The 27,974-nt window shown below is 38.4% G+C and overlaps 1 protein-coding gene across 3 annotated transcripts in view; it reads left to right on the top strand.

Moving 5' to 3' along the window:
• MLIP (muscular LMNA interacting protein) overlaps positions 1-27,974 on the top strand; it is a 108,020-nt gene that overhangs the window by 67,518 nt on the left and 12,528 nt on the right. For all 3 annotated transcript variants that reach the window (XM_088162269.1, XM_088162268.1, XM_088162270.1), the window contains exons 6-11: positions 4,769-4,834; positions 4,917-5,000; positions 5,096-5,155; positions 6,846-6,890; positions 9,397-9,441; positions 15,295-15,420. In XM_088162269.1, the coding sequence (XP_088018395.1) occupies positions 4,769-4,834; positions 4,917-5,000; positions 5,096-5,155; positions 6,846-6,890; positions 9,397-9,441; positions 15,295-15,420 (426 nt within the window). The remainder of the gene's footprint in view (positions 1-4,768; positions 4,835-4,916; positions 5,001-5,095; positions 5,156-6,845; positions 6,891-9,396; positions 9,442-15,294; positions 15,421-27,974) is intronic.

Here is a 27,974-nt window from a genome sequence, read left to right as displayed (position 1 = left end):
TGAGCATCATTTTGGTGGAAAGGAAGCATGGGCATACAGGCTTGGTGCTGCAAATATTCTGCTCAGACTTCCCTCAACCTGAACTGGGGATGAAGTGTGGCACACTTGTTAAACCCAGGATGATGGAATGTGTCATGAAACAAACCTGCTTCACATCTGAGGCTTATCCCACACTTACCAAGTCTTCTGAAAAACATTAAGTATGACTGCCTATGGATGGAAGAGGTGCTAATGTTGTCTCATCTGGAATGCATTTATCAACTAATTACAAGCAGACAATAATTTCAATTCTAAGTAAATGTAGAAAAAGTAAACCAGTCTTTCCATATTTTGCTACACTTGGAAAACTCCAAAGACCTGGTAATTGCCTCCCATCACCTACAAAAACAGACAATAGACAGTGCAGCATATTCTCCTTGTGGAAGAAAAAAGTAGAAAAAGTATTTTCCTCTGCATACAGAAGGAAAAAGAGGGTATGTTCGGTTTTTTGTTTGTTTTATTTTGTTTTAAATGAGAAGAAAGAAATGCAACTGAGGAAATACGGCAACTTTCAGCTACATTGAAGATTCAGCTTTAAGTTCTTGCCTTGAATGATGCCTTAAGTTTTAGCTTTTGTATTTTCCAGATTCTGTACTGCATTATTATATAACTCTGAACTTCACATAAAAAGTTAGCAAGTTCTCTTCACAGTTTAGTTAGACAAAACAATCCTTTTGCAGCCTGAGAACCAAGAGCACTATTGCAGCTTCAGGCCCAAAAAGTGGAAACCACAGTGAATTGAGGAGAGCAAACTGAGAGGATGGGACTTCATAACCTGAAGCTGTAATTGGACAAATAACCCCAATATGTAAATGAACCAAAACTTATAGAAGTGTGAAAATGTGTGACCCGTTGTCTATCTTGGGTGTAGCCATGGCCAGGCTCTTGTACTGCCCAGGGTGTATCCTTTGAAGGCCTTTAATAAATATCTACTTTATTTCTTTGACCTTGTCTAGCATCTGTTCTAGGTAGCCTCTCAAGGCATCAGCTTTTCTATTATCAAAAATCCCTTGCTATAGGAACTGATCATGGCAAATGCAGATACAGGTTGCTCCTAGAAATCATACAACAGGAACCTGGAAGCCAATTTTTCTCACTCTCAGACGATTGACCTAACTGCTGGACAATTGGCTGTTATCAGGCATGTCAGAATTTTCTGGACCTGGAAAGCATTTCTGATAACACTTTGTTGAGAATATTTTGATAAAAATAGATTTTTATTTTCCTCAAATACTTCTGGTGTGCACTTACTAGGTGAATTTTTTGCATCCAGATTATGTGTTCACATCAAAGTGTTTCTCAAGGCTAGAGAAAAATACCTCATGGTAAGAAAGAAAGGCAATAATTTGTGCAGTTGTAGGACTACATAAAAGACCTAGTTTGTCTGTAATAATAATCAAATGGGCCAATGTAGGAGCAGCCTATGAGCTCACTCATTTTTCATGGTCTTGAAGTTTTCAGTATTAATTATTTCATAGGAAAGAAAATTGTCAGTATAATTTCAGTAAAATTTTCAGTATGATCCCCCAAAATCTTCAAGAAAGAAATTAAAGGAATCAATGGTATGTGAAGTTCCATTATACAGTGGGATTTTTTCACATGTGCTGAGGGCTTAAGAAAAGATAGTGATGGGAAAAATATGATCAGTCCAGGGTATTCACAATAAAGTAAGAAGAAAGCTATGTCAGATCTAGGTCACAAAATTATTTTTTCTCTTTCTATTGATATGGTCTATTGGTGAATGTTGCCCCTATGTTGCCTGGACCTTTCAGACTTCTAACAAAATACTGGAGATTGTGTTTGGATCATTTACCATTGTCCTTTCAGCTCTGATACTGTTTTAGCAATCAAGAAAGAAGAAAGAGGAGGGAAGGATTGTAGTCATCAGTGATGTCAATGGCATCACAAATGCATCACACCCCCAAAATTGCCTTTTTTAAAGAAAAAAAAATAGTGGTTCAGCAACTGGTTATTTCATTTAAATTGAAATTTTCATTATCTAAATTGCAATGTTCTTTTAAACTGTGGAACCACTGTTATTTCACATATAATCAAAAATTTGAATGTCTAAATAAGAATGTTCCACTTCTAATATTGTTAGACCATCAGCATAGGAAGTGAATCTTGAATACTGTTGATAGTACTAATCAGCAGTATGTAGATAGAAATTAATCATAACATTTTTTCATGGTAACACCAGTAATTTTGAAAAAAAAAGTAGTTGTACATTTTAATGTCTTTTTTTTTTCTATGTGGAAGCGTGAAAATAAAAAGAAGTCATGCCGGGAAAAAAAAGTGAGATGTGTTTTGAAAAGCTAACAACAGATTAAACAGAACCATTTATCATTCTAGAGGTGATAGGAATAGTTATAGAAAGTATAGTTTCCTGTTTCAATCATTCTATGGAGAACTCAACTGTTCAAATAAGAAAAAATGAAAAATAGGAAAAAAGAAAAAAGAAAGAAAAAAAGAGGTGAAAGAGTGAATGAAATTATATTAATTGCCTTGAAAAATAAAATTTTCTTTTCCTAAAGCTGCAGAAAGGGAGAACACTGCAGCTTTTTCTAGTGTGGCTCCTGCATGATGGTTGTATCTCAGAGAGACTGTGGAGAGCACAGACCTTGGTGCTGTGCTCACCCGAATTCCTTAGTCACTGAAGGCTCCAAAATGGAAAGATATTTGGGAACTCAGTTTCTGAAGCTGACAGATTCTTAAATTAGCCAGTTTTTGTTCTGAACAGAGACTTTTGGATGTAGCTGTAATTCCTCTGGAAAGACTCCGCCAAATCTTCAGGGCAGTTGTTTTTTACCCTTGATTTTTTTCACCCCCTATTCTAGCGAAGTGACTATGAAACAGAAACATGTAGGTTTTTTTCTTAACAATCCCTTTATTATGTTTATTATCTTACTGCTTTCTTGGGGATTTTGAGAAGCTTAGATATTTCCTCATTCCAAACTCATGATTGATTAATAGTTTTCCTTTTTCCTAACTCACATTCAAACTCATCATCCCTCTACATCAGGCTGCTTTCTCAATCCTGACCCTAATGGGTTTTGAAATGACTCTTCTACTTTATTTTATTGCTTATTGAACCAGGGGAACTCTATTTGAGTGCAGTGCTGAGCTTTTTAGCTGAGCCCTCCCCTTCAACAGGACTGTCTGTCTTTTTGAAACTCTAGCTTGGTGACAATGATGAGACTTCCAGGATGAGAAAGACTATTTATCTTTTCATGGGCTGTCTTGGGATAAGATTACATTAATTTATGTATATCAAAGGTTTATCACTTTTACTTTTTACCTTTTGAACTACAACTACTCTAAGGCCAACACATTTGTCAAGAGATAGAAAGGAAAAAATATTTGGAAAGCAACTATTTTTAATTTTATTAGAAGACATGGTGTTCCATAAATAAACTTTTGTGCAAGATCATTTGTGGGTGGTATAATAATATTAAAAGTAAATCGTCATTAATTTTTGCTTAGGTGTACGCAGATGTATGCTGCCAGTAGCTGGACAAGGAAAGGAATCAAATGTACTAGCAAAATAAAACTCAGAAATAAGTATGCTTCTCTACTTTTTTTTTTATTTTTTAAAGATTCTGACATTTCCGTCACAGCTCCACATATGTCACCTGTATGTATTTGGCAGCCCTCACACCCACCTCAGTGGGACCAGTCCATTCAAGCAGAATCTCACATACATGAAAAAGGGCTTTACTGGAATGCACTTTTTTTCTGTTATACTTACAAAAGAAAAAGAAAATGAAACCGTACAAAAACATAATGTGTTAAACAAAAAAACTCCACAAACCCTGCAGTTGCCTTCCCTGTAGTCCAGCTTCAGCAGACACATCAGCAGGCTTCCAGAGTAACTTTTGGTCTCAGCACGATGTCTATTTGAAAATCACTTCAAAGCAAAAATGGGTGATGGCAGGGAGAATGAGCTTCTCAGATGCTGGATGAAGATGAAAAGAGAACTGAGCAGTGGATTTTGGCTTTTGAGGGTGTTTTGTGACCCTTGCAAAGTGAAGGGATCGGCAAACTGATTTCCACTGTTTTCAAACCTGCTCCAAGTACTGGTATAGATAGGAAAGTGAGCAGTATAGCCAAACACAAGAAGCTTTGTTTTGTTTTGGAGAGATTGCATATCTGCTTAGTGTGAGATCAGAAATATAGAACATATTTTGCTTCATACATTTCTGATTTCAGGCTAAAACCCAAGAATGGCAAACAATGTTTTGTTGCAAGGTGAAATCACCATTCTCTTTAAACATTTTTAAACATTATTACAGAAAACATCTGCTGAAGGAAAAGAAAGGGCCTCCTGTGTGTTTGGGTCCCTGCCTTGTCTACCTGCTCACAGGTGGCAGCTCTCTGTTGGCACGCAGCAGGCAGCCCCCAGCACCCCAGGTGCACACTCACTGTGCCACATTTACTGTGAAGGAGGGGGCGTGGTTGAAGGAGAAGACAATTTGAACAGGTAGTTGCTGGTTTTGCAGAAGTGGAGATGATTCACCCTGCTTCAATACTCTTTTCCCTGTAAACCCATATCTACACTCTAAATCAGGTTTTGGTAACCTAAACAACATCACTAGGCCTGTAATTTCTTTTTCTCCCATCTCTTCATGGTGAAAGTGCCAGCTTTGGAAACAGTATTGGAAGGAGTGTATCTTTGCTTGGTTTTCAAAATTTTCAACTCGGTATCACACCAATACCTCTTCATTTGCAGGCGTTAGAAGAGCCAACCAAACCTGCTAGTGTGACTGAAGACACTGCTTTGGACACTCATTCAGAGGTAGTGATGCTATTTATCTTTCAGATCTGTATTTAAAACCAAAATGCAAAGTTTAATGGAGTGATCCATTCTCCCCTTTCAGATGTGCTCCCCTGCCCAGCTCAGACAACAAACAGAAGAGCTGTGTGCTGTCATTGATCAAGTCCTGCAGGACCCCTTGACCATGGTAACCCATCAGTATGTGAAATGGACTTACTCTCTTCCTTTCCTTTTGTCTCTTGTCATTAATATGTCCATTCTCTGTTGAAAATAATTTTCCAGCGCCGGTGTGAGTCTTCTCCAAGTTTCCTGCAGATGAGCACAGAGTCAGATGTTGGCAAGGTAGGTGAATAAGCCCACCTCTACAGCAAGGGCTCTTTTAAAGTAATTATAAAGGCAGGCAAAATCAGTACGTAGTAGAGATTTCTGCAACAGTAAAACCAATGGCAACTCAGAGCTGCAGCTGAGAAATGCAACATCAAAAACATTGGTGGTTAAAAAAGCATGGAAAGACAGAACTGGAGTCAGTGCAGTCTTTGCTGCAGGAGGCTTTCCTGAAGTCAGAAGGAGATATATTATGAGAGGGAAAGAGTGTATTAAGGCTTCAGAGGCTAAAAATCTCTCATGCCTTGCCTGCCATATGGCAGGGTCTCTGGCCTTCTCCCAGACTTCATCTCATCCATGTGTCCTTACTGCAAAGGAACCAATGTTTCTAGCTTTGATGGCTGAAAGCATCTTTCAGAACACAGTTTTTTTTTTCCAAGTTCATGATTATTTTCAAATAATGAGAGTATTAAATTAATAGTTGGACTTGCTTTGAAGTTCTGATTTCAAGTGTCACCACTCCCAGAAGGAAGATGTCTACAACATCTCTTTCTCCTGGATAACTAAGAAATAGGTAGTGAGAGGCAGGGTTAATTTTCTATTTCTAAACTCCTGGCTTCATTAAGTTATACTGATGTGCTTTCTGGGTTCAGAAGGGTGGCTAACCAAGGGAAGAAGGTCTTGTATTCAGTTGGATCCAGGTAAATTTAAGTTACTTGTCATAGCTGTAGGAAAGTGAAAATGGCAGAAATCCAATTAAAAATGGGAGGAAAGGAATTTCTGGCAGATGAACACATCAAAAAGTTAATCCATTCAAAATATCCTGCTGCATGTCCAGTCCACCATGCAAGAATAAGGCACAGGTCCAGCATTTCTCATTGGCTGTATTGAATATACAGTTCAAATTTAATTTCCGTTTTTGAAAGTGCTTCTGTCAATCAGCATGCAGCAGTGAATTGGACTCCAAGAGGCTGAAGGACAGAAATGTGATAGCAGGAGAAGGATGGGCAGACAGTGTTATTGAGTGTGTTTTCCAATGCCTGAAAAATCTGGAGTGCTTAAAATGCTGCTACCAAGCTGAGTTAGAGTATCCAAAAACCACTTCCTTGGGCAATTGAGAATGGAAGGCATCTTTTAGCAGTCATGAAATAAAATAAAGGGGGGGAAAAGGTGAGCTTAACAGGATAGAGACCAAGCTAAAAGTGGTGAGGATCTCAAGATGAGGTCAAAAAGTGCTTAACAGAGGGTAATAGAAGGTCATAGACATGGAAGAAAAAAGAGACCTGATAAGTAAATGCTTTAGAATTGTTATAGGTTAGTCAAATTAAAGCAAATTCTTGCAAATGAAAGCATGGAGAGGTAATTTTTTGTATTTTGTGAGTGAATACAACTTCAATTTCATGGGGCAATGATACCTATGGGTATCTAATAATAAGAATTTTGTTATGAAAATTCCCATATTAAATGCCATCCTCAATAGAGCAGGATCAATATTTTTGATCAGTAAAATTAAGTAGTATTTTCTGCAATAAACATACAAGCAAAACTTAATTATGCTTTAGTCTCATGTATGGTGTGAATCTTTCTGGAAAACTTAAGTTTTCCTGAATTTGAGCAATTAATAAATTCTCAGTGTTGAAAATCTCTTGGAGTTACTGTTCAGAATAACTCAACATACTGATTATATGTCTATTTGTCTTTTTACAAGATGTCAACGACACTGCAGAGAGCAGCTGGGCGTGAAACCAGATATGTAAGTACTTTTATAATTGCTCTATATTTTGCATGCAAAAATGTTTACTTTGTCTGCTCCTAAACAATCCTGGGGGAGTCTACATGTGATATCAGATGTTGACTAGCATAGACAAGTACATAAATTACTGGTTGTAATGTAGTTCCATATAGTGCTGGCATTTGAGACTTGAGGTGTCTTCCCACTGTACTAAATCCATCCAGACTGGAATCTCTTCACTGCTGTGTCTATTGATAATTTTACCTGTGTGAATATGACATTAAAATTGATTTCTTCACACGCTTCTTTATTGCTGTTTCTTTCAAGCCTGGGGCAAGGATTCAGCTGTTTGGTAAACAGATTGTTTGTTATGGGTACTGAAGGGTGCTTTTCTTTGGACCCAGCCTGCACTGTAGAGGACTTGCATTGGTAGAAGTCCTGTAGTTCTTGCTTGTCCTTCAGAATCTGGGATTAATTCAAACTTTTCTGTCCAAGATACAGAGCTGGCTGAAAACCCACAATTTAGATGAATGAAAGCTGTTTTGTCACATATACACACACTCCAATATATGATGAAAATATCTGTATTGAGTCATTCATTCAATTATTGGAACATTAAACCCAATTAACATTTTAATTCTCTCTAGCATACACAGTTACTACAGGTTCCACATTTTACTTGCAACTCATTTAGTCATGTGATGAGAAATCTCAGCTTACTATTCATCATTCAGCATTTCTATTGAACCTCAAATCAAAGCTGTGCTGGCAAAGCAACAGAGGTCTCCCAGTCTTATGCCAGCACAATGCTTGACTGATCAATTCAATTTTGCTTCCAGAATGTGGCAGAATGCATATTTTATTGCATACTGTGATTTTTGCTTGACAGATTGTGCTGGCTCATACTAATTAGGAAGACTATCAGAGGAGAGCTTTTTAATGAAATAAAAGAATGTACTTCAGAGGTAGTCTTTGAGAACAGAGTGTATTTAATAACACTCCAGTGCAAATCTCCAGCTTCCAAAGCTGGAATATGGACATATACCATAAATTCAGGCATCCAGCTTAGGGAAGCCTAGAGATGGCATGGAAAATCACCATCACAAACACTTTTTTTCTATTTCCACCGGAATTTTCCAGATGAATGAAACAAACCGATATTTAAAACTATGTTTGGGAATAACACAGAGGTTTATTGGAAGGCTAATCTTTCCTATAAATTGTAAGGTGTGTTGAATTTTTTGTGTGTCAGGAGATAGACTGGAGTCCCCAGGCTGGGCTGTGGTGCCTGAACTTGATGGGTCCAGGCTCTCCTGTACTCTGCCATTGCTCTACTCTGCAGAGTCTCCTGAGAGATGTATCAGGTGTCTATAAAAGCATAGGTGCATCACAGCTCTTTCCTCCTCTCTTGCTCTGCTTCTTTAGTAGGATATAAAAAGGCTGTTTCTGGCCCAGTTGATAATCCAGGTGATAGTTTGTCCTCTGGCCATGAGATAAAGGGCACACAGAAGTGGTTTTCCGTAGTTATCATATTTCTGTATTTACAATATCTAGTATTGAGATGCTTGTCAAAATGTTGCTTTGAGGACATTTTTGGTTAAAAGAGGAGCTTAATTTTGTTTATGAGTAATGCTGAAGCATTATTTATAACCACCACATATAAAGGTATGTGTATGCACACATGGTAATATTGGTAATTGCTTTTATAGGTTATATAGAGCAGTAGGTTATAGAAGTATGTTGAAATAACTGCCATTTAACAATTAAAGTATTGTAAATTTGCCTTGGCCTCAGCTATATTTTATCTTCTCATGAACTTCAGAAGCTTTTAAGGATGTAAATAATTGTACAAACAGCAAAGGAGTATATAAAAAGAGAGCTAACTTCAGTTTATACCAGCTGACAACTAAGTACTACAGATGTAATTTAACAACTTTTAAAACTGTATGGTCTTTGACATGATTCCATTCACCATTTAATAATAATTCATCTCTGTTGGCTTTAGGGATGATATTTCTGATTTTTAATAATAGTACAATTATGGTCTAGATAGGAATTTCTCATAACTGATCTGAAAAATGAATGTCCACATTATTGACATGTGTGCTTAAGTAGGATTGTTCTGGTTCTCCTACTGTGAAGTGAGAAAAGGCTGAGAAGGTACTCAACACAGTACTATTCATAATGTTAATAACTTTGAGGCTGCAAATTAACAGACAATGGCAGCCTCAGAAAAATAAGATCTATAATATCTATAATATAATATTTCAATATTACATCAAGATGAAAATGGGAAATTTTATTTCACTTGGAAAAAAGAATCCCTAAAATCTTGACAGCATTTGATTATATCTAGAAGTAAACTGAAAATGAGAATATTTTATATTCTCTCATACCTCTGCATCAGTGGGAAAAGCTTCTGTAGCTAAGCTAAGCCTAGTGCTGTACCTGGATTTTTTTCTGTCATCATCATTATAATCACAAAGATATTGCATGTAATACTGTATATATTCATCTTTTTTTGCAGGCCAATCTTTACAAATCGGTGCCTATGGTAACTGAGAGTCAGCTGGTATGTATAGCACAGCAGTGATACACTGTTTTTCAAAATTTGCACAAGCACAAAATTTTATTAATTATTTGCTTTCCTAGTCCTTTGAAAAAAAAAACTGCAGTAAATATTGTTTGAACCCTGAATGCTTTTACAAAACTGCATTGCTTCTACAGAGTTGTATTGGGTTTTATTTCTGCACTGAATACACACCTGTTTTAAGTAGCTATAAATCCTGATACTGGTTGTAAACCCATGGGCCAAATGCCAAACTACAGAGTTGTGCTGAATCTTGAGGTGTATGACAGCAGTAGAGTCAACTGCTGGTTCTTGGACTCTTTTAATATTTCACTTGGACAATTTGGTCTAAATGCAAAAAGATTCTAGCATCTGTTTCTTCTTACACTCTGTTTTACATCAAAGCTGCTTTAATGAGTGAAAAGCAAGGGTAAGATCAAGTAAGAAAGGGAGATTATATATCAGATGTTCATTTTAGCTCTAATCACAATTTCATCTTGTTGGAGCCAAAATTTCTGAAGAAGAGTCAGAAGAGAAATTGTGGAGCCGGCCCAAGTAGCGGTGACCACTAATGAATGCTTAGGAAAAAAAGGAGATGTAGATGAGAATTTTTTCCCTTGTATTTCAACTAATGCAATCTTAGGGACTTCCTGAATCAATTTCTTCTCCTAGCAATCTTTGATTATATCTTCTTTCATTATTTTTTCCAGTTACTTTTTGAATTTTGTTATATTTTGGTCTTTTTAACATTCTCTAGCAATAGGCTTTACTTTTAAATTATGCGTGGTGCAAAATACTACTTTATTCCTTTGTTTTAAACCTATGACTTGACCTCAGTTCTTGTACTAAAATAGCAAATAACTTTTCTTTCTTCACTTTCTAAATAACATCAATTTTTTTCTAGGTATTAACAATAATACCTAGACCTAACACTACCAGTCATCTCTGTTTCATGGAAAAAGAATTAAAAATTGCCTGGTCACTCTTTGAAAAGTATGGGTACTGTCCCATATCACTGATGATCCTTCTTGCCCTTTTCTATATCTTTTTCAGGTTTTGTTTTTGAGATTGAGAGACTGAAATCATAAACTGCTCTTGGTATAGCTCTAAATACAGAACTTTCTATTTACATGAGGATGTGATAAGGTTCTTTATTGCTATTTCTATTCCCTTCTTAACAATTTATAGTGCTTTATTTAGTTCTTTTTACTCTTCATGAGCAGCAAGCCAATGTTTGCACCGAACTGTACACAATAAAGTCAAGATATATTTCCTGAGTAGTGAGAACTGGTTTCTCAGCTAATGAGCTCATTGGTGCATGAGCATGACCACATTAAGGATGTAGTTTAGGTTTTTTTTGTGGTGAAATGTATCAATGCTGAATTTAGTTATGTTTCACCTGCCTTTTATCATTCATTCACTCAGTATTGTAAGAGCTCTCTGTAACTCTCTGCACCAATATTTTTAGTGCAAAATACTGCACTAAAAATATTTAGGGGATTAGTATTACCTAATTAGTATTACCAGCAAACTTTGTCATCTTACCAGACATTCTTTCCTATCTGATCTGCATCCATAATTCAAAGCCCAGATTCCCAAGCATATCTCTGAGGAACTCTGTGACTTGTTCCAACCCTGCTGCTGTGGACAGGGACACCTTTAACTAGAACATGTTGCTCAGAGTTCCATCCAACTTGATGAGGGTTGGAGCATCCACAACAGGTTGTTCTCTGGACAACCTGTTCCAGTGCCTCACCATTCTCTCAGTAAATAATTTCTTCCTAATACCTGATCTAAACCTGCCCTCTTTCAGTTTCAAGCAAATCCCCCTTGTTCTGTCACAGGTGGAATGGGGTTGCAACAGGCACCTGACCCACCAATTTCAGCAAAATCTCAGAGGCAACCAGTGTCATAATAACAGGGGGGAAAATTAGAGATTAATATGTCCATACATCCTCCAATGTTCAGTCTTCTGACTTTTCAGACAAATTTTATTCAAGGCTCATTTTCATTCAAAATACCTTCTGTTCCTGAGGGAGGATGGCCCTGTCCATGCTGCCTATAGAGAGGCACTTTGGCCCAGCCTGTGGCTTATTTCCAGTTGTGTACTTGCTGACCTGGCCAGACCCATGCCAGAGAATGCCTTGGCTCTGGATCACTATCAGTCATTATGGCCAGCTCTGGAATTTGTGCTTTGGCCCTGTGCAATTTGCTGGAAGTTCTGTACACATACAATGGCAGCCCAGTGCTACCATAACAGCTTTTACCATTTTTTGATGTTGATGTAGGAAGACCAATAGTTTCTTTGGCAAAACTTAGTTTTAGATTGTTTCTCAGCATGTCAGCTGTGACATTTGTCATCAAATAAAGAGTTCAAGTTCTTAGTTTCGGATCAAAGATTTTATGTAGTTTGTCAGGGTGCTAATAAAGTGCTTGGAATTCTGGTTGCTGGCTGATATCTGTCACTCTGTTAGCAGAGTCTGACATAAACATATGACTCAGTCAGCACTTGAGTACATGATGTTATTTAGAAAATGTTTCCTTAAAAGCATTTCTGCAGCATGCTTTTGGAAGAGTTTTCTTACAAAAGGAGAGCAGCTTATCCTTGATGATTTCAGGTATCACAATGGGCTTTTAATTGCATGGTAACATGGTGTGGAGGAGTGCCAGGAGGCCGCATATCCTTTGCATAATAATGACTTGATAACAATAGTACCTTTCTTTTTAAATTTATATTTACCTTTATGTTGAAACCCAGACATGTTACGGATGCTTTTCGGAAGTGTTGATAGAAAAATAAGTATCTTTTGGTCAATCCTACAAAGATATAGTCATTAACTACGGACTATAAATTCATTAAAAAAGCACTGCATGTTTGAAAAAGTTGATCTTTGTAATGAAAACGTTTTTGATACAGCTTGACAGTTACTACTCTTTAAAAAAAATTAGTATCACTGCATGGCTGATATTGTTGCTTTCAGTTGAATGTTTTTCTTACTTGATGAGACAAATGAAAGGGCCCAATCTGTGGAGAGGGGGGAGAGTAGAAGACACAAATCTAAGGGAAGATGTTTTGCTCCCTGGGCCCTGCTCTACCCAGGTGTTCTCCTGCCTGCCTCTGCTGCCTTCACCTCAGACCCAGGGCTGTGCTCTGTCCTTTCCCAGGGCAGAAGCAGAGCACAAAACACCCTCTGCCCCCTTCCCTCCAAAGGACATCCCTCTTGCCTTGTCCTTGCTGGATGCCTGCAGATCTTGCTTTAAAGTGGTCCATGACTCAGTTTACGTCCTACATCCAGCAATCTCAGCTGCATCATTTTAAGCTTACTTTCATAGAATCTTCTCTTTTCCCACACTGGCTGATAAAGTGTATTGCTCTTATAAATAGACAGAATGATTTTATTAAGTATGCATGTTTATTTTATAAATAAATCTAATAGTGAATCAGGTTTCTTCTCTGCATTTTTATACCTGGCTGGATACTGAGGATGGGGAGCTGTGACAACACTTATTTCTCAGTCCCAGCTGGGCAAGCTGCCCCTCTGTGCTGCAACCACAGAACGGCAACAGCAGTCATGTTGTTACCTACATAATTTGTGAGAGACCATTTATTTTCTATGTCATAACAGAGGAGAATACAATTGACTCATTTACAAGTTTAAATTTAAATTCAATCACATATTGAACTTGACTACTTTTAAAATTCCAGTGAGAAAGTACACTTTTTCTTCCTTTTTTTTGGCTCACTGAACATGTCTATTTTAAATTATCCCTTAACCTCCATTTAGAGTTTATGCCACAATCCATCTTGTCCTATTTTACTGTAAGAATTAAAAAAAAATCACAGATATACTAAATTGAGAAGTTAATAGTCAAATTTTTTGGTTGACTGGTTGCTAACCAAGGAATTTTTTCTTGATTAAATAATCCAATTTGTCTGAAATGATGGGTATCACATATCCGTGCTGATCAGATCCTCTAAAATGTACTTTTCCAGCTGAACCCTTAAAGATACTGTCCCTGTGTCACCGAGGTGAGTGGCTCTAGTGCTGGCATGCCTGGCAGTGGAGCGCTGCAGTGGGGTGCACAGAGCAGCTTCCCGAGCCAGGGGAACCTCAGAGGGACTGGAGAGGAAAACTGGCTGGATGGCCAAGCTCAGAGATTGGTGGTGAATGGATCCAATCTGGCTGGTGGCCCATCACAAGGGGTGTCCCCAAGGCTCAGTATTGAAGCCTGTTCAGCTTAGTGTCTTTATTGATGATCTCTGTGAAAGGATTTAACACACTCTCTGTCAGTTTGCAGGTTGAGTGCTGATCTTCTGGGTGGGAGGATTCTGTGCAGAGGGATCTGGACAGGCTGGGTGCATGGGCTGAGGCCAATTGTATGAGGTTCAACAAGGCCAAGCGCTGGGTCCTGCCCTTCAGCCACAACCCCAGGAAGTGCCCAGGCTATGGGAGGAGTGGCTGGAAAGTGCCCAGTGCAAAAGGACCTGGTGTGCTGGTCAGCAGCAGCAGAGCATGAGCCAGCAGTGAGCCCAGGTGGCCAGGAAGGCTCATAGACCCTGGCCTGTGTCAGCAATAGTGTGGCCAGCAGGAGCAGGGCAGGGATTGTCCCCCTGTACTCAGCACTGCTGAGGCCACAGCTCGAGTGCTGTGTCCAGTTCTGGGCCCTCACTGTGAGAAAGACACTGAGGGGCTGGAGCGAGTCCAGGGAAGGGCAATGGAGCTGGGGAAGGGTCTGGAGCACAAGTCCTGTGAGGAGCAGCTGAGGGAGCTGGGGGTGTTCAGCCTGGAGAAAAGGAGGCTCAGGGGAGACCTCATCACTCTCTACAAGTGCCTGAAAGGAGGTTGTAGTGAGGTAGTGATAGGACAAGAGGAAACAGCCTCAAGTCATGTCAGGGAAGGTTTATACTGGACATTAAGAAAAATTTCTTCGGGCTGCACAGGGAAGTGGTTGAATCCCCATCCCTGGAGGAATTTAAAAGATGTGTAGATATGGCTCTTTGTGATATAATTTACTGGTGGACTTGGCAGTGGTAGGTCAAGTAGAACTCTGTTATCTTAGAGATTTTTTCCAATCCAAGCAATTCTATTCTACATTTGTATCATTTACAGTACCTGAAATCAATAGCATGTCTCCACTTTCGGTACTCTGTCTTAAAATTTCCACTCATTGGACATAATATTCTGCAGGTATTTAAGAGATGTGTAGATGGAGAGCACAGGTGCATGGTTTAGTTGTGAACTTGGCAGTACTAGGTTTTTGGTTGGACTCAATGATTGCAAAGCTCTTTTCCAGCCTATGTGTGATACAGTGACTCAGTGACTCTATAGAATGCAGCATGCAATCACTGGTATTATTTCCCAGTAAGACTTTTCCTAACATGCTTCTGCCTGGGTGTAAGTTGACAGTATCATGGATTGTCCTTCCTTGTTTCACAGTTACTCTTTTGAGGAGCCCAGTGTGAAAGCAGATGTGTGGCTGTGCATAAAGTGTGACTTGAACTTATCAAGGTGCAGCTGAGCAGCCAGAAAAAAATAACAGCCAGCAAAACCCACAAACCGTGGTCTGACAGCTCAGTAGGTATTTTTGTCAGTAATAAACACATGGCAATGATGAAGTTCTGTGCCTAAAAGCAGCTCTTGGCACTTTTGCCCACAATCTGTATTAGAAGTAGTCCAGGCAGCATGACACCTGAATAATTTTGGTGGTGAAACATGTCATTAAGAAAATACTTTAAAACACAGTCTGTACAACCCCTCCAGAATTGACTTGTCTAACAAATATTCTGTAAAATGGTACGGTATTTTATGTGATTCTTCTTCCATCTCTTTTCTCCTGGGTGTGCTATGGGTCAAGACAAAACCTGGTGTCATTCGTCCTGTGCTGGTGAAAGGAAAGAGTGCACAGCAAAAGGAGGAGCCCTATCAGCCCAATCCTTTTAAAAAGTACCTCGAAGAAATCAGTGATCAAAATATTGAGCAGGTGAGTAGCTCTCACTCTGAAGGATTTTGTAACCTCAGCTAGTTTCCTTAAAGATGAAGGAGTAAACATAGATCCTTTTTTTGTCCTGTTTATTTTGGGTTGTTTTTTTTTAAAGTTAGATGATTCCCCAAGGGGCACCTGGCTCCTAAAGGAAAGTCTTCAAGCTGAGATGTGCAGCTGGCTTTCTACAGGACCATTTTTTTCTGGTGATGCAAAAACCTATACGTTGAGGAGAGGACCTTTTTGTGAAGTCTGTGAGAAACACTGTAAAAAAGAGGGTTGAAGTCCTCTGCTTCCCTGTCAAACAGATGTCTAGATCATATCTACTAGAAAGTGCTTCCTTCATTTGGGGCCCAGACCTGAATCCTGTCTGAAGAGAAATGACAGCAAGGATTGGGCAAAGTTCACAAGTTCCTCTCCAAGGGAGATTGCAGAGAAGCCCCAGTGTGTTTCTGTTTCACTTCCAGTGCTCCCCCAGGCCCATATCTCCCCCAGGTCTATATCCATGTCCCTCCACAGACTGAGGGAACAGTTCTACCACATGTGATGGTGGGGCAGCAAAGATGCTGTCTTCTCCCACAGCCCTCTGCTGTGAAGCCATAGGATCAGTTGGTAAAAACACACCTTGAGCTGTGCTGACCTGTATGAGGCATTATCTCAGAGAAACTCCAGATAAATGGCTGAGACAACCTTTCCTCATGCATTTGTGTTTGTGTCCACTAATGAGAAAAAACCTTAAATATGATAAAGAATCTGAATGTCTCTGTAAGGTTTGTACAGGGACATTGTACATCCTATCCAGTATGTTCCAAATCTTTCATCTGGAGGGAAGTAAAGTAAAGAGGTCTGACAATACTCCTCTTGTCAGACATAATGTGAATAAAGTACCTTACTAATTGAATTTCTCTTACTCCCGTGCCTCTCTACTCACATTGGACATTTTAGCAATGGCAACCCTCTCTTCTTCCTTTTAAAACAGAATTTAATTAAGAATTTAATTTTAGCTCTTTCCATTCCTCTCACAGCTCTGACTTGATGTAGAAAAATCCAAGAACTCCTCAAGAGTACTGCAGCAGTACAGAGGAAAATATTTGGGGTATGAGTGGATTCCAGCAACACATATGGGTGGCATCAGAAGGTTTCCATAGAATGTAGTATTATATAAAATATAAGAAAAAATGAACAAAAATAGTGATTTACAATTTGACTTTGAACTTTTGAGGTTAAAACTGAGTATTTGAGTTCAGTGACTACAGGTGAGTTGATAGTTATTAATGCTTTAACTTACTGAAAGCCTTCTGATGCCAAAGAATTGTGCTGCCATTTTCCTGGGATGAAAGAGCAGGAAAGTCATCTGGACTTGTTGCTAGAGAGCTTTTACCCTGGGCCACCTCAGCAGAGCCTTTCTGCAAAGGGGCAGTTCAGGGCTTTCTTAGGGCTGGACACTGATTATGCTGGCTATAGTTTTACAGATGAAAGGATTAGGTAATCACCAAACTTCATCTTTTCAGACAAATACAAAGCTGGGGTTATTACCAGAGCTTGAAGCATTATGACATTTGAAACTAACTGTGGAAACCAAGTAACTTACACTTTATAAATTACTTCTGGCAAATATTACTGAAATACTGACAGCATAATGAGTCCAACGTTGTTATTACAACAGAAGGCAAAATTATTTTATATAAAAGCTACATATTGAAATGAATAAAAAAAATACTGCACTGTCTTTAATAGATGAAAAAGTTAATGTCACAATGAATAGGTTCAGTTTTACTTCCTTTATTTAAACAAATTATGTTGTATGCTTTATAGTACTTATAAATTGGTATTTTATAAATTGGTTCTAAGATAAGTAATGTTACAAGTTGCTGTAAAGTACTTGTTATTTTAGAAAATCTTTATTAAGACATATTTGTTATGAAAAAAGAAGTAGTGACTTGTATTCAGCTGGATTCACTTAACAGAAACTGGTTTTGTTTGTGTGAGAAATGGCTGTATGATTCCCATCGTGGTCTCATAGAACAATTAATAGTACAATAATATGCAATCTAGGGAAAATATTAAAGTGCTGAACAAGACAGCATATGCTCTTGACTTCAGCTCCTGCCTCCCTGAGTAGGTTCTTGGTGCTGATATTATATCCCTTGTGAGTGGAGGAGACTTGGATGTCCAAGTGAGGATGTGCACAATCTTACACCACCTGCAAAACTTTCCTGAGGGATTTTAGTGCCTGTAGGAGAGCTGCAGCACTGACTGTGTAACTGGGCTTGGTGCCAAGACAGCAGCTTGAAAATTGCTCTGGTTGTCTCTAACCATGGGGTTTTTAGCCTGTAAAGACTAATGACTCATTCTTCCCCTTCACCTGCTCTCAGTAAAAGCATTTTTGGCTGCACGGAGGCTGACTTCCAAAGAGAGGGAGTTCTTCCTACCAATATTCCCCCCAAATTGGATAAACTTACTGCTTTCATGGGATATAAGAGCTGGGAATTAAAACTAGGAGTCTGGGAGCTAGGCATTCTGCTCTCTGTGAAAGAGCCAGTGCTAATCTGTTCTCAGATAAGAACTTAGCAGGCATTGACTGTGGCTGTGGGCCAAAGTGCTCATACTGTTACAGATTTTCCCTGCTTTTCTTTGAAGATTTTCCCAGTCATGCTGGGAGGTTCAGCTCTTATATTTCTATTCTCTCCCTCTCTCTGAGTTTTCTTTTCCCTTCTTTCTAATACCATTGCCAACAACAACCTCTTTAGGTAACGTTGCTGCCTCTCCTTCATGCAGCCCATCTTGAAAGAACAGAGCCTTTCAGACTACATCTTTGAGGAGGTTAGAGAGTAGATGAGATCCCAGATGGCCTCAGCTTTATTAATTTATCTCTTCTGATTTTTCTTAGACATCTGCAGTACCTCCCTGCCCTGCCAAACGTCTCAGTGTGACACTGAGCACTGGTGACTATGTGGGTGACATTCAGTTTGAGACATAATGATGCAGCCAGCTGTAACTGCTGCCTTTCAGCTTCACATCCCTCTGTTGAACACACTGTGTTTTCTGCACTCCAGAGGGTAGCTTGTTTGCTCTTCATTTCATTAAAAAATGTTGCTGTGCCTTTTTGAGGTCCATTGCCTTTAAAAATAAACAGTAGTTTTTTCCTTTAACAGGTAGATGACCTCATGCAGATAATCCAAAGTAATTAACAGAGAAAAAACCGCCTAAATTAGTAAAGATCATATGGAAAGGATGTAGTTCAGCTTACAGATATCTTTCATCATCTGTGTACCTGTGTTCTGGGTAGACTGTATATAGATTTACACTCATGTGCCAATAAAATTTATAAACAAAGGAAAAACCCCGATTTATTTTGGACTTTTTTTCATGTTAGCCTATGCTGCCACCTTTCCCGCCCCCCGAGGGTCTGTGCAACTGGTATTACTGTTACCTAGTGGATATCCACACCTCAAACACTTTTTACAGACAGAGTGTAATATAGAGGTTCCAATCCAAAAGTATTAAGATTCCCTCATTTTAATATGCCTTTACTGGAGATTGTATTGTTCCCATCATAAGAAATAATTTTTTCCTCTTAGTACATTTCAGTAGCATCCCAGGAATTTTCTAAGTATGTTCTACTTCGTTCAGAAAAGAACCATGAAATACATTGGAACTGGATATAACTCTGTAGCAGTACTGATATGTCAGCTTTATGAAGATTTTAATTTTAAATTGGAGAAGCACAATTTTTTTGGAGGAAGATTAAGCGCTTTGTTACATAATTATATAAAATGACTCATAACGAATGTTAGACAATTTATGTGCTTGCAAACATTTATTAGCAATAATATTTACAAACCCCTTTGCCATTTAAAAAATAAATTACTTTGGGTAACAGAAGAAGAAAGATAAGGATAAACTGAAGAGATATTTGCTACATTTAGTGTGAACCTGTGTGACCAGTTTGCAAAGGTTTATCATTAACAGAAGCAGGACTGGTGCCTTTGAAGAGGCATGGCAGGAGGCAAGGCTGGTGTGAAGTGGCTGGGCTGCTGCCAGGCTCTGCTCTGCTGTTTGCTCACGCTCACTCTTTTGGTGGGTGATGCTTTAGCTTCTGCTGGAACTAATCACAGCTCTTGTCACAAATTTTCTGGTTCTTTGGCTCAAAGGCACAGCACAGTGGAGTTCCTGGTCTAGACAGCCAGCCAGCTGAGGGAAAATCCAGGATGTATTGTGTCAACAGCCTTGACAAAATCTAAGTGCAAGATGTGCACCAAACCCTGTGTATGCCTCCTTGACTCTTTCCCAAATCTTTTGAAAACCTATTTTTAAAAAGGATTTTATCCTTTTAGGTGCAAAAAGAGCTTACATATTGGGTGTTCTTAACCAGAAACACTATTAACTACTGACATCTTCGAGCAGCAAAAAATACTGTGTATTCACATTCACTGGTTTAACACTTAAATGTCACAAATGTCTTGTTGAAGTCTTGCTAGAAACCCTGGAGTGCTCCTGCTCATATACAGATACAGCCATTGTCTGTACCTTTCAGGCACTGTTTTTACATTGATTTTACTCCTGTTTCATTAAATGTCCCAAACATGATCATTTTATCCTAGCACAGGATCCTTCAGGGATTTCCTTTTCTGTCCTTTGAGCACCAGTTGAGCTGCAGGAGGGAGATGCACTGGACCCCAGTCAAAGTATAACTGGTTTAATGGGAGGGACATCTACTGCAGGTTTTTGTGTGTGCACTTGCATGCCAATGAAAGTGCCTAGTGTAGATCGATTTTATTGGCATGAAAGTTCAGTACCTTTCCTGGTTAACCATCAAGACCTAAGGGACATAAAAAGCTGCAAGACAAGCACTTTGCTTTCTGCCCAAACTTCTTTTTTTTTGCACCCATTAATTTGTTTCTAATTACTTTTTTTTTTCATAGAAGATTGGTCTCTTATACCTCTGTATCCAACTAAACTGATCCCTCCAGCTAAGTCCCATTTGTGTTCTCCATCCTTCTCCCCCACAGACTGTCCAAACCCTGGACCTTTCAGGCACTTCTCTTCTGTCATATGTGATGTTCATGAAAATCCTTATAGCCCTTACTGACACAAATTTTGTACAATAAAGTGAGTATCAAGTATAGTGTGATTCAAGATCTTTGTAGGCTGTTATCCTTTTAATTTTTGGCAGAATAAGCTGAGTCATGAGGATTCAGTGCTGGCAAGTGCTGTGGGAGATGCATCTCAGGCGAGCCTGAGTGTCCATCTTCCCTGGAGATAATACAGCTTTTCCTTTCCTTGACACAGCTTGTGTTGGGTGTTGCTTTCTCTAGACCAGCTAGGACAGGCTCCCACCACTGTTCATTCAAACTATTTCTTCTCTAAATCAGGTATAATCGATTTCGTCCTTCATGCTTAGATTAGTTTTAACATTTACTCACAATAAAGTAATAGGGTATTACTTTTTTTTTTTTTTGGAGATTGAGCAAAGGGAGACTAATCTGAGAGAAATACAGACTTTTCCAGTGGTTCTCTCTGTCATCCTGACAAACAGTTTTCTCTTGCCAGTACAAAGTGAATGATGTTATTGCTGACATTTTTGTCTTCTTTGAAACAGCATTGGAGACGTTGGACAAAAATCTCTGTAGTCCAAGGTGTGTGGGTAACAGGGCTGGCTAATGAGCTTTGTAAGGTGAAAATTGTGTCCTATGCCTTAACTGATCTGTTTGATGAGCAGCTGACACGAGGTGTTTATAGTATCTCAAGAGAGCCCCCGCCCTAGAAAAGCATCAGCTGTGGAAGTTCATAAAAGATGCTCTTTGGAATCTCTCAGATGCATCTCTTCTATTTCCTCTAACAGAGAATCTGGCTGAAAATGATCAAATCTTGTTTCTAGAAGAGACTATCCCACTCTGAGATGTAGAGTGTACTTTGTTTGGGATGCAAGAGGTTAAAATGTAAGCATTGGGTGCTGTTTCTTTAGGCTATGTCATGGTTTCCTCTTCAGGGGAAGTACCAGGGTGAATTATGTGTCATTAGTTTCAGGCACGCTTGACAGAGAGTCAAGGCTGCTTTGGAAAAATGTATAATTTCTGCAGACAATACATGTTGACCAGCTGTCAGACTCAAGAAATACCTGGAAATGCCTTTCTCTCTCCATACTAGAAGCATAGTTTAGGTTAATAGGCAATGTCAATAGTGTTTGATATTGGTCCCTCCATCCTGTGGGATTTACAGAAATTACAATTTTACCCACCAGAACTAAAACTAAACTAAAATGAAACCTTCCATTCTGTCTTTGAGACAGCTTGAACAAAAACAACTTTTCATGTCTGAGAGACTGGTTTAAACAGAACAAAATTCTGCTTAAATTTTTACTAAACTGGGATAACATATTTACTTAGGCAGAAAAGATTTTACAATCAAATATTTTTAACAAGTTCCCTAGTTCATTGAAGGCATTCACACAAACAAATACTTCATATGACCAATAAAATAATTTTTTATAATGAAAATGGCTATTTACTGTTACTAATGAGAGCTAATGAATGCTAAAAAATCAGAAATTTGAATAGAAAAGTGAATAAGTCAGGAAAAAGGTGTCTGAAGATAACTAAGATAGTGTAATTTTTTGGTATGTCATGTCAGCTGTTCTTTGGCAAACAGAATAATCAGATGTCAATGCTGGGCTATTTTAATATAAACAGGTTTTTTCACCCTAAAAGCAAATATTCTTCAGTTAGAATTTTTTAATGCTTCTGTTTTGGTCTATAATACTAACATTCGTTGATAACCAAAGGAAGATTAATTTTGATTTTGTTCTCATGATCAATATTTAACATTTGAATCAGTATGCTGATAAAATTCATAACACTATTTCCTGTACCACCCAACTGGAGTCTGAGCTATTAATGTTTTAAAAAGGAAATTATTCAATTTATTGTCGTAAATACTTTCAGTAGCAGAAATAGCACAGCAGACACGGGTGTTGAAATTTCAAACAGTTAGACCATTCTGTAAACAACATCCCAACGGCGTGGGAATTTCATTCTGTTCTCTACTAAACCTGGACTATTTTCTCTGTTAGTTCTCTGGAGCATCCCCTTTCCACTTCTTATCCTTTAGGATAAGGAATAATATGCAATGACTCACTTGCTGTCCTCCAGCCACACAGTAAACACGTGGTCAGTGTCCACAGGGTAAATCTATGGAATGTTTAATTTCTAATTACATGTTGTGTTTTGCTTCACCTTCCACTAGAGGGCAAAACTTGCTGGTATAAATTGTTATAACCATTCTTAATATGTTAAAAATACAGTATTGAAAAGGGACAGGAGGTCACAGTGAATGAAATTATTCTCCTCCTGCACTATTGTTAAAAAATTACCTTAAACAAGTATTTCCTCAGAAATGGGAAATGGAAACAACCAAAATGATTGCCTATGCCTTATATTAGGGAGACTGGATATGGCGAGGACCTAAAATCAGGATCATGTCATGTGTTGGCCCGGGGTGTAAGATAATATCAGCAGTATTGGTCTGAAATGCTTATTGAAAAGGCACCGTGTTGTTTAGGCAGGCTTGACTTGGTGCCTGATTGGTTTTTTTGAAGTACATGAACTTCCATAGGTGATGAAATTTCACAGATCAAGCTGAAAGATACACTGGGCAGTTTTTGTGGATTATAGATGTTTGAAGTGATGAAATACATAACCTGTGTCCCAAATCATTTTACAATGTGGTTTTAAGATTTGATAGGAGGAGTCAGTGGGAACCAAGGTGTTGTGTCTCCCTCCTCTCATTTGTGCACAGGCTATGCCTGAAATTAAAATGTTGTCCACTACTGCTAATTGTGTTGTACCACTAATGCTGATTCTGTTCTTACCTTGCCTTCCCCACTCTATTGCCCAGCTACCAGGTTCTGCTGCTCTTATTTAAACTCCTTGGGCTCAAATAATTATGAGTTAAAAGTTTTATTATCAAGAAATCTTTTACTTTTGATTGCAATAAAACAACTCAGGAGAAAGGAATTATATACAAGTATTGCAGTGATGGAGAGTCTGAGGAAATGTGGAGCTGTGTGGTTTACTCCAAAGCATGGTCCTGATGGGAATCCCTCCAGTCTTTAAGGGAGAACTGTGTAGGGTGGAAGAGCACAACCCTGCACCTGGGGTACTCTGTCCAGTTCTGGTCTCCACAATTCAAAAAAGATGCAGACAGACTGGTGAGAGTCCAAAGAAGGGCCACAGCTTTGACCAAAGGACTGAGAAGAGGAACCTACCCTATGAGGAAAGGCTGAAGGAGTCAGGTCTTTTCTTCCTGGAGAAGGGAAGGCTCGGGGAGGACCTCCTCACAAGATCCCAGTACTTTAAAAATAATTATGGAGAGGACAGAGGCTTTCTCTTCTAATGGAGCCACATGGAGAAGACAAGGTACAACAGGTTCAATCAGCAGAAGGAGAGGATTCATCTTGTTATACAAAAGACTTATTTTGTGAGAGGGACCAATCACTGGAACAACCTCTGTAGGGATGTGTAGAGTCCCCACCACAGGTGGTTTTCGAGATGTGTTTGGACAGGGTGCTAGGTAACCTCACCTGGGCTCTCTTTCCCTCAAAAGGGTGAGCTCTTCCAATCTGTGCTGTTCTAAGATTCTGTGATTTCTAGGAGGCACGATAGATAGATAGATTAGATAGATAGATAGATAGATAGATAGATAGATAGATAGATAGATAGATAGATAGATAGATAGATAGATAGATAGATAGATAGATAGATGTAAATACCTGTCAGGGCAGTGACCACTAGATTTTAGAAAATCAGCTATTTTTTAAAAGAGAAAGGAATGACCTGCCCAAGCAAAGAGGCAAAAAATGAGTGGGTGTAGCTCCCTCAGCCTCCAAGTCCCTAGTGACTTTCAAACTTTTCTTTCTGTCAGCAATGAACACCTCTGTAAAAATCTCCCTGTTTGTTAAATATTTAGTAGTACAGCCTTGAAGATGGATTGGAACTGCCTTTTTGCAAGCAGTGTGAGAAGTGTTAAAAAATTACCATTTCTATCTGGTCAGGCATTACTTATAACAGTAGCAGAAGACAAGTTCTCTTTAATGTCCAACTTTATGCTCAAGCCAATCTAATTTTTTTCCTAAATGATCTAAATGGAATTTTCTTGAAACCACTAAAGTCATGCTGAAACCACCATAGTCATGCTGAAAGTGTCAACTTTTCATAATCACTTGCAGGTCCCCACACTCATAGATAAGTAGAATATTTAAAGGGGATCTTTATTATTTTTAAAATGAAATCTCTGGTGTTTACTTCATCATCCAATCTCCTAATCATTGGAGTTTGTATTTGATTAATAGCAGCATAGTGAGAACTGACATTCTGTGAATACAGCAGCCTTTCAAGGTTGCCATGGAAAAACACTTTTCTCCCAGACATCATCCCAACAGCTTTTATTTTCTAGAAGACAGTTCCTTTCACTCTTTTGAACTTTGATATTTAAATGTTGCACTTGTGTAGGTGTATCGTGGTTGATCAATCTACTATCTGTGATCCAGAAAAATTGCTTTGGTGTAGAAAAAGGTATCAGAGGAAAACAAGTCAGTTCATTAGTGCTGAGCTACAAATTGGACTTCCAAGTTGGGAAAATATTAATGATTAATATTGTTGTGTCTTCTTTGTATGTTATTTTTATGTCATTTTGGGGATTAATGATTTATTTTTATGATATCATATTTAGATGAAATTTCTATCACTTTTGACTTGGTTTGACAATGCCTTCAGAAAATGCATCCAGAGCTCCTGCTCAGCTCGTCTTTAAAGAAAGGTGTTTCACTTGAAGCACTTTTTAGAAAGATCCAAACTTTCTAAACATAATAAATTGCTTTCTTCAAAGCCATTGAATTAGAACAGAACTTAAAGGTATCTTAGGCTCAACAGGAGACATGCACTTAATGTGGAGGTGTCCTCAGTCTGGCAGCACCTGGAACGACCTCAGCTCTGGAGGCTGATGGAATGTCACGTTTCTCTGGAGATAGCTCTTCCAATGAAAGAGAAAATAATTGATTCCTGTGTCACTGCTTTTGGCCTGGGCAGTTAGACAAGTTTGAGAACCTTTCTGTCCTGTTTCCAATGGGAGAAGCTGCTGATAAATGCTGACCCTGGCATTTTGGTGTGCTTCTGTTCATTTATAAAAATGTGTGCGCAACGCAGTAGGATCAAGCCCCAGCAGGAGCGTGCTTCCCAGGGAACACACCCGGGAGTGTTCAAGTTTCCTCTTGAAACATAGTTACAGCCACTTCTCTTTCTTTCTGCCTTTTCCTTTATACAGGCTGTCTCTGCTGGGACAGATTAAACCAGTTTTAAGCACCAAATAGCTCTTTAAGATGCTTTGTCTTCGTTCTTAGAAGTTTCTACATAATAAAAAATTTGAGTTCATCCTTATATCTGACTTTCTAGGTCTTCTGCAGAGTGGGTTTCAGTCCGACTTTTTAATACAATAAACATTCCCGAATATAATAGAAATTCTGGTCCTGGCTAACAGCTCGCTTCTGAGAATAGAAGCAACCCAGAGGTAAAGGCTGTTATTAACAGCATTAGCAGAAACATGCAATTGAGTAAAGAATACCAAACCAGATTTGGTGTGTATGAAACCTGTATGAGAAACCAAAATGATACTTGTGCACTTTTTTTTTGAAGATAGTGTAAAAGCAAGGCCTGAAGGAAAAAGAAAATACAAGGATTTTCAAGTTTGTCAGGATGTTTTACTGCATAAGTCTAAAGGCACATAGTAAATCTATATTGCTATTGCTCTTTCTACTTTTCCTTTTCATATAGGTAGAGGATTCAAAAGAATTTGGTGCTTAAGGACTGAATCTTTCAAGTAGTTTTTATACTGTGTCATTTCAAAGAGACTAGAGAGATTATAATCATAAATTGCCCCTTTACATTATATTATTTTCTTTCCCCTTAGTTGAAAGTATTCCTTGCTCTACTGCTATGGGTATTTTGCCATTTATTGGTAGAGTATTTAATGTTCATTATCACTCAGATAAAGTGGAGATACATAAAACTGTTTCATGAAATTATTTGCTTGTTGTACATGTACATAAATAATGGTTTTAGTCTTTGAGAAATCAGCCATTTTTTCTATTGTGAAGGAATGTATCTATGTTTAATAAGGGTCTAGAGTACCTAATTTGTTTTCAAAGGGGATTAAAAACTTGACAAAGTAGTGTAAATGTGAATGTTCTCTGGTTACTATAGTAGAAATATTCTTACTTCTTATGTATGTTATGTCTCATTGGCTCCAGTTTTAAGATGGTGCCTCAATTAGCAAAGGTTGCAGACCCTCCAGAGAGCGACTTAGATTTATGAAAAACGTCTTAGGCTGAGAACAGTTCAGAAAGCATTATATTAGTTCAGAGGCAGCTGTGATTCATAGCACAATAAAGATCAACTGACCTTTTAAAGGCAAATATGTCTTGCTGATTACAGAACTAAATGAACAAAGGTCTAATGAAGATATTATATAACCACATTTTTCTAAGCCTTGTCTTAGTCTGTAAAAGGTTATTTTGGGCGGATATATAATTTCTCTTTGAAATTACATGCTGCTAGTACTTATATATTGTAAAGATACTCTACTCCTCAGTACAATTTTGCAACCACAAATGCAGATTTGTCTATTTTGCTCTTTCACTGTTCTTAGAAATAATAAAGAAAAAATGCCACATTAAGAGAAATCTGAGTAACATTGGGAAAAGTTAAAAACTGTTGATTAACCTTGTAAGAGTATGCAGAATTCTGTAACTGTCAAAGGAAAAAAGACTAGTCATTATAAAAGTAATATTCATCTCCTACCATCAACAGACATAATATTTTCACATTTGCATGGGAGATAGGGCTTTTTGCCAGCTGCTTTGACCTGAAGATGAAAGAATGCCAGTGACAGAGTTTGATGAGGTCTCACTGAGACTGCACACCCATAAAAAGTACAAAGTCCTGTGGTATACTGAACAGCCAAGGAAAAGAGCAGTCTGAGTTTTCTCAGACTGCTCAAAGGAAAACAGAAAGCTAAAAGAATTGATAACAATGTTAATACCTGGTCTTGTGACAGGAGTGATGTGTGAGAAACATGGTGTTTTGGTGAAAGCTTGTTTACAGGAGGTGTTTTCTTCCTTGGACCAACGAGTTTGACTTTGTCCTCGGTTCTGCAATCTAGTGTTTATAAGGAATGTAGTGTTACAATAAAGTCGTCCTTTTCATATCTTGAAAGGAGACCAATGTCGCTGTGTTTTGCCGTTCTATAGCTAATCTTACAGCTAACAGCGACAAAGTCCTAGCGCCATTCACACCTCAGATCTGGTGGACACAAGCACATTCCTATATGACTCTAAGGGGTGATAGTCACACAATGCCCAGCAAGAAAGGACTAATCCAACCTCATTCTTCCTACTTCATATTCTGGTACTTTTAAGTTGACTGTGTCGTGTGCAGTCATAACCACAAAAAATCATATTTTTATGGAAAAATCGGGCAGGAAAGAACAAGATTTTGGTTAAA

Source organism: Sturnus vulgaris, chromosome 3, assembly GCF_052056855.1.
Source record: "Sturnus vulgaris isolate bStuVul1 chromosome 3, bStuVul1.hap1, whole genome shotgun sequence".
In the NCBI taxonomy this organism is placed as follows: domain Eukaryota; kingdom Metazoa; phylum Chordata; class Aves; order Passeriformes; family Sturnidae; genus Sturnus; species Sturnus vulgaris.
Note: the sequence above shows the minus strand (reverse complement) of the source record. Positions and strands in the feature narration are given on the sequence as shown.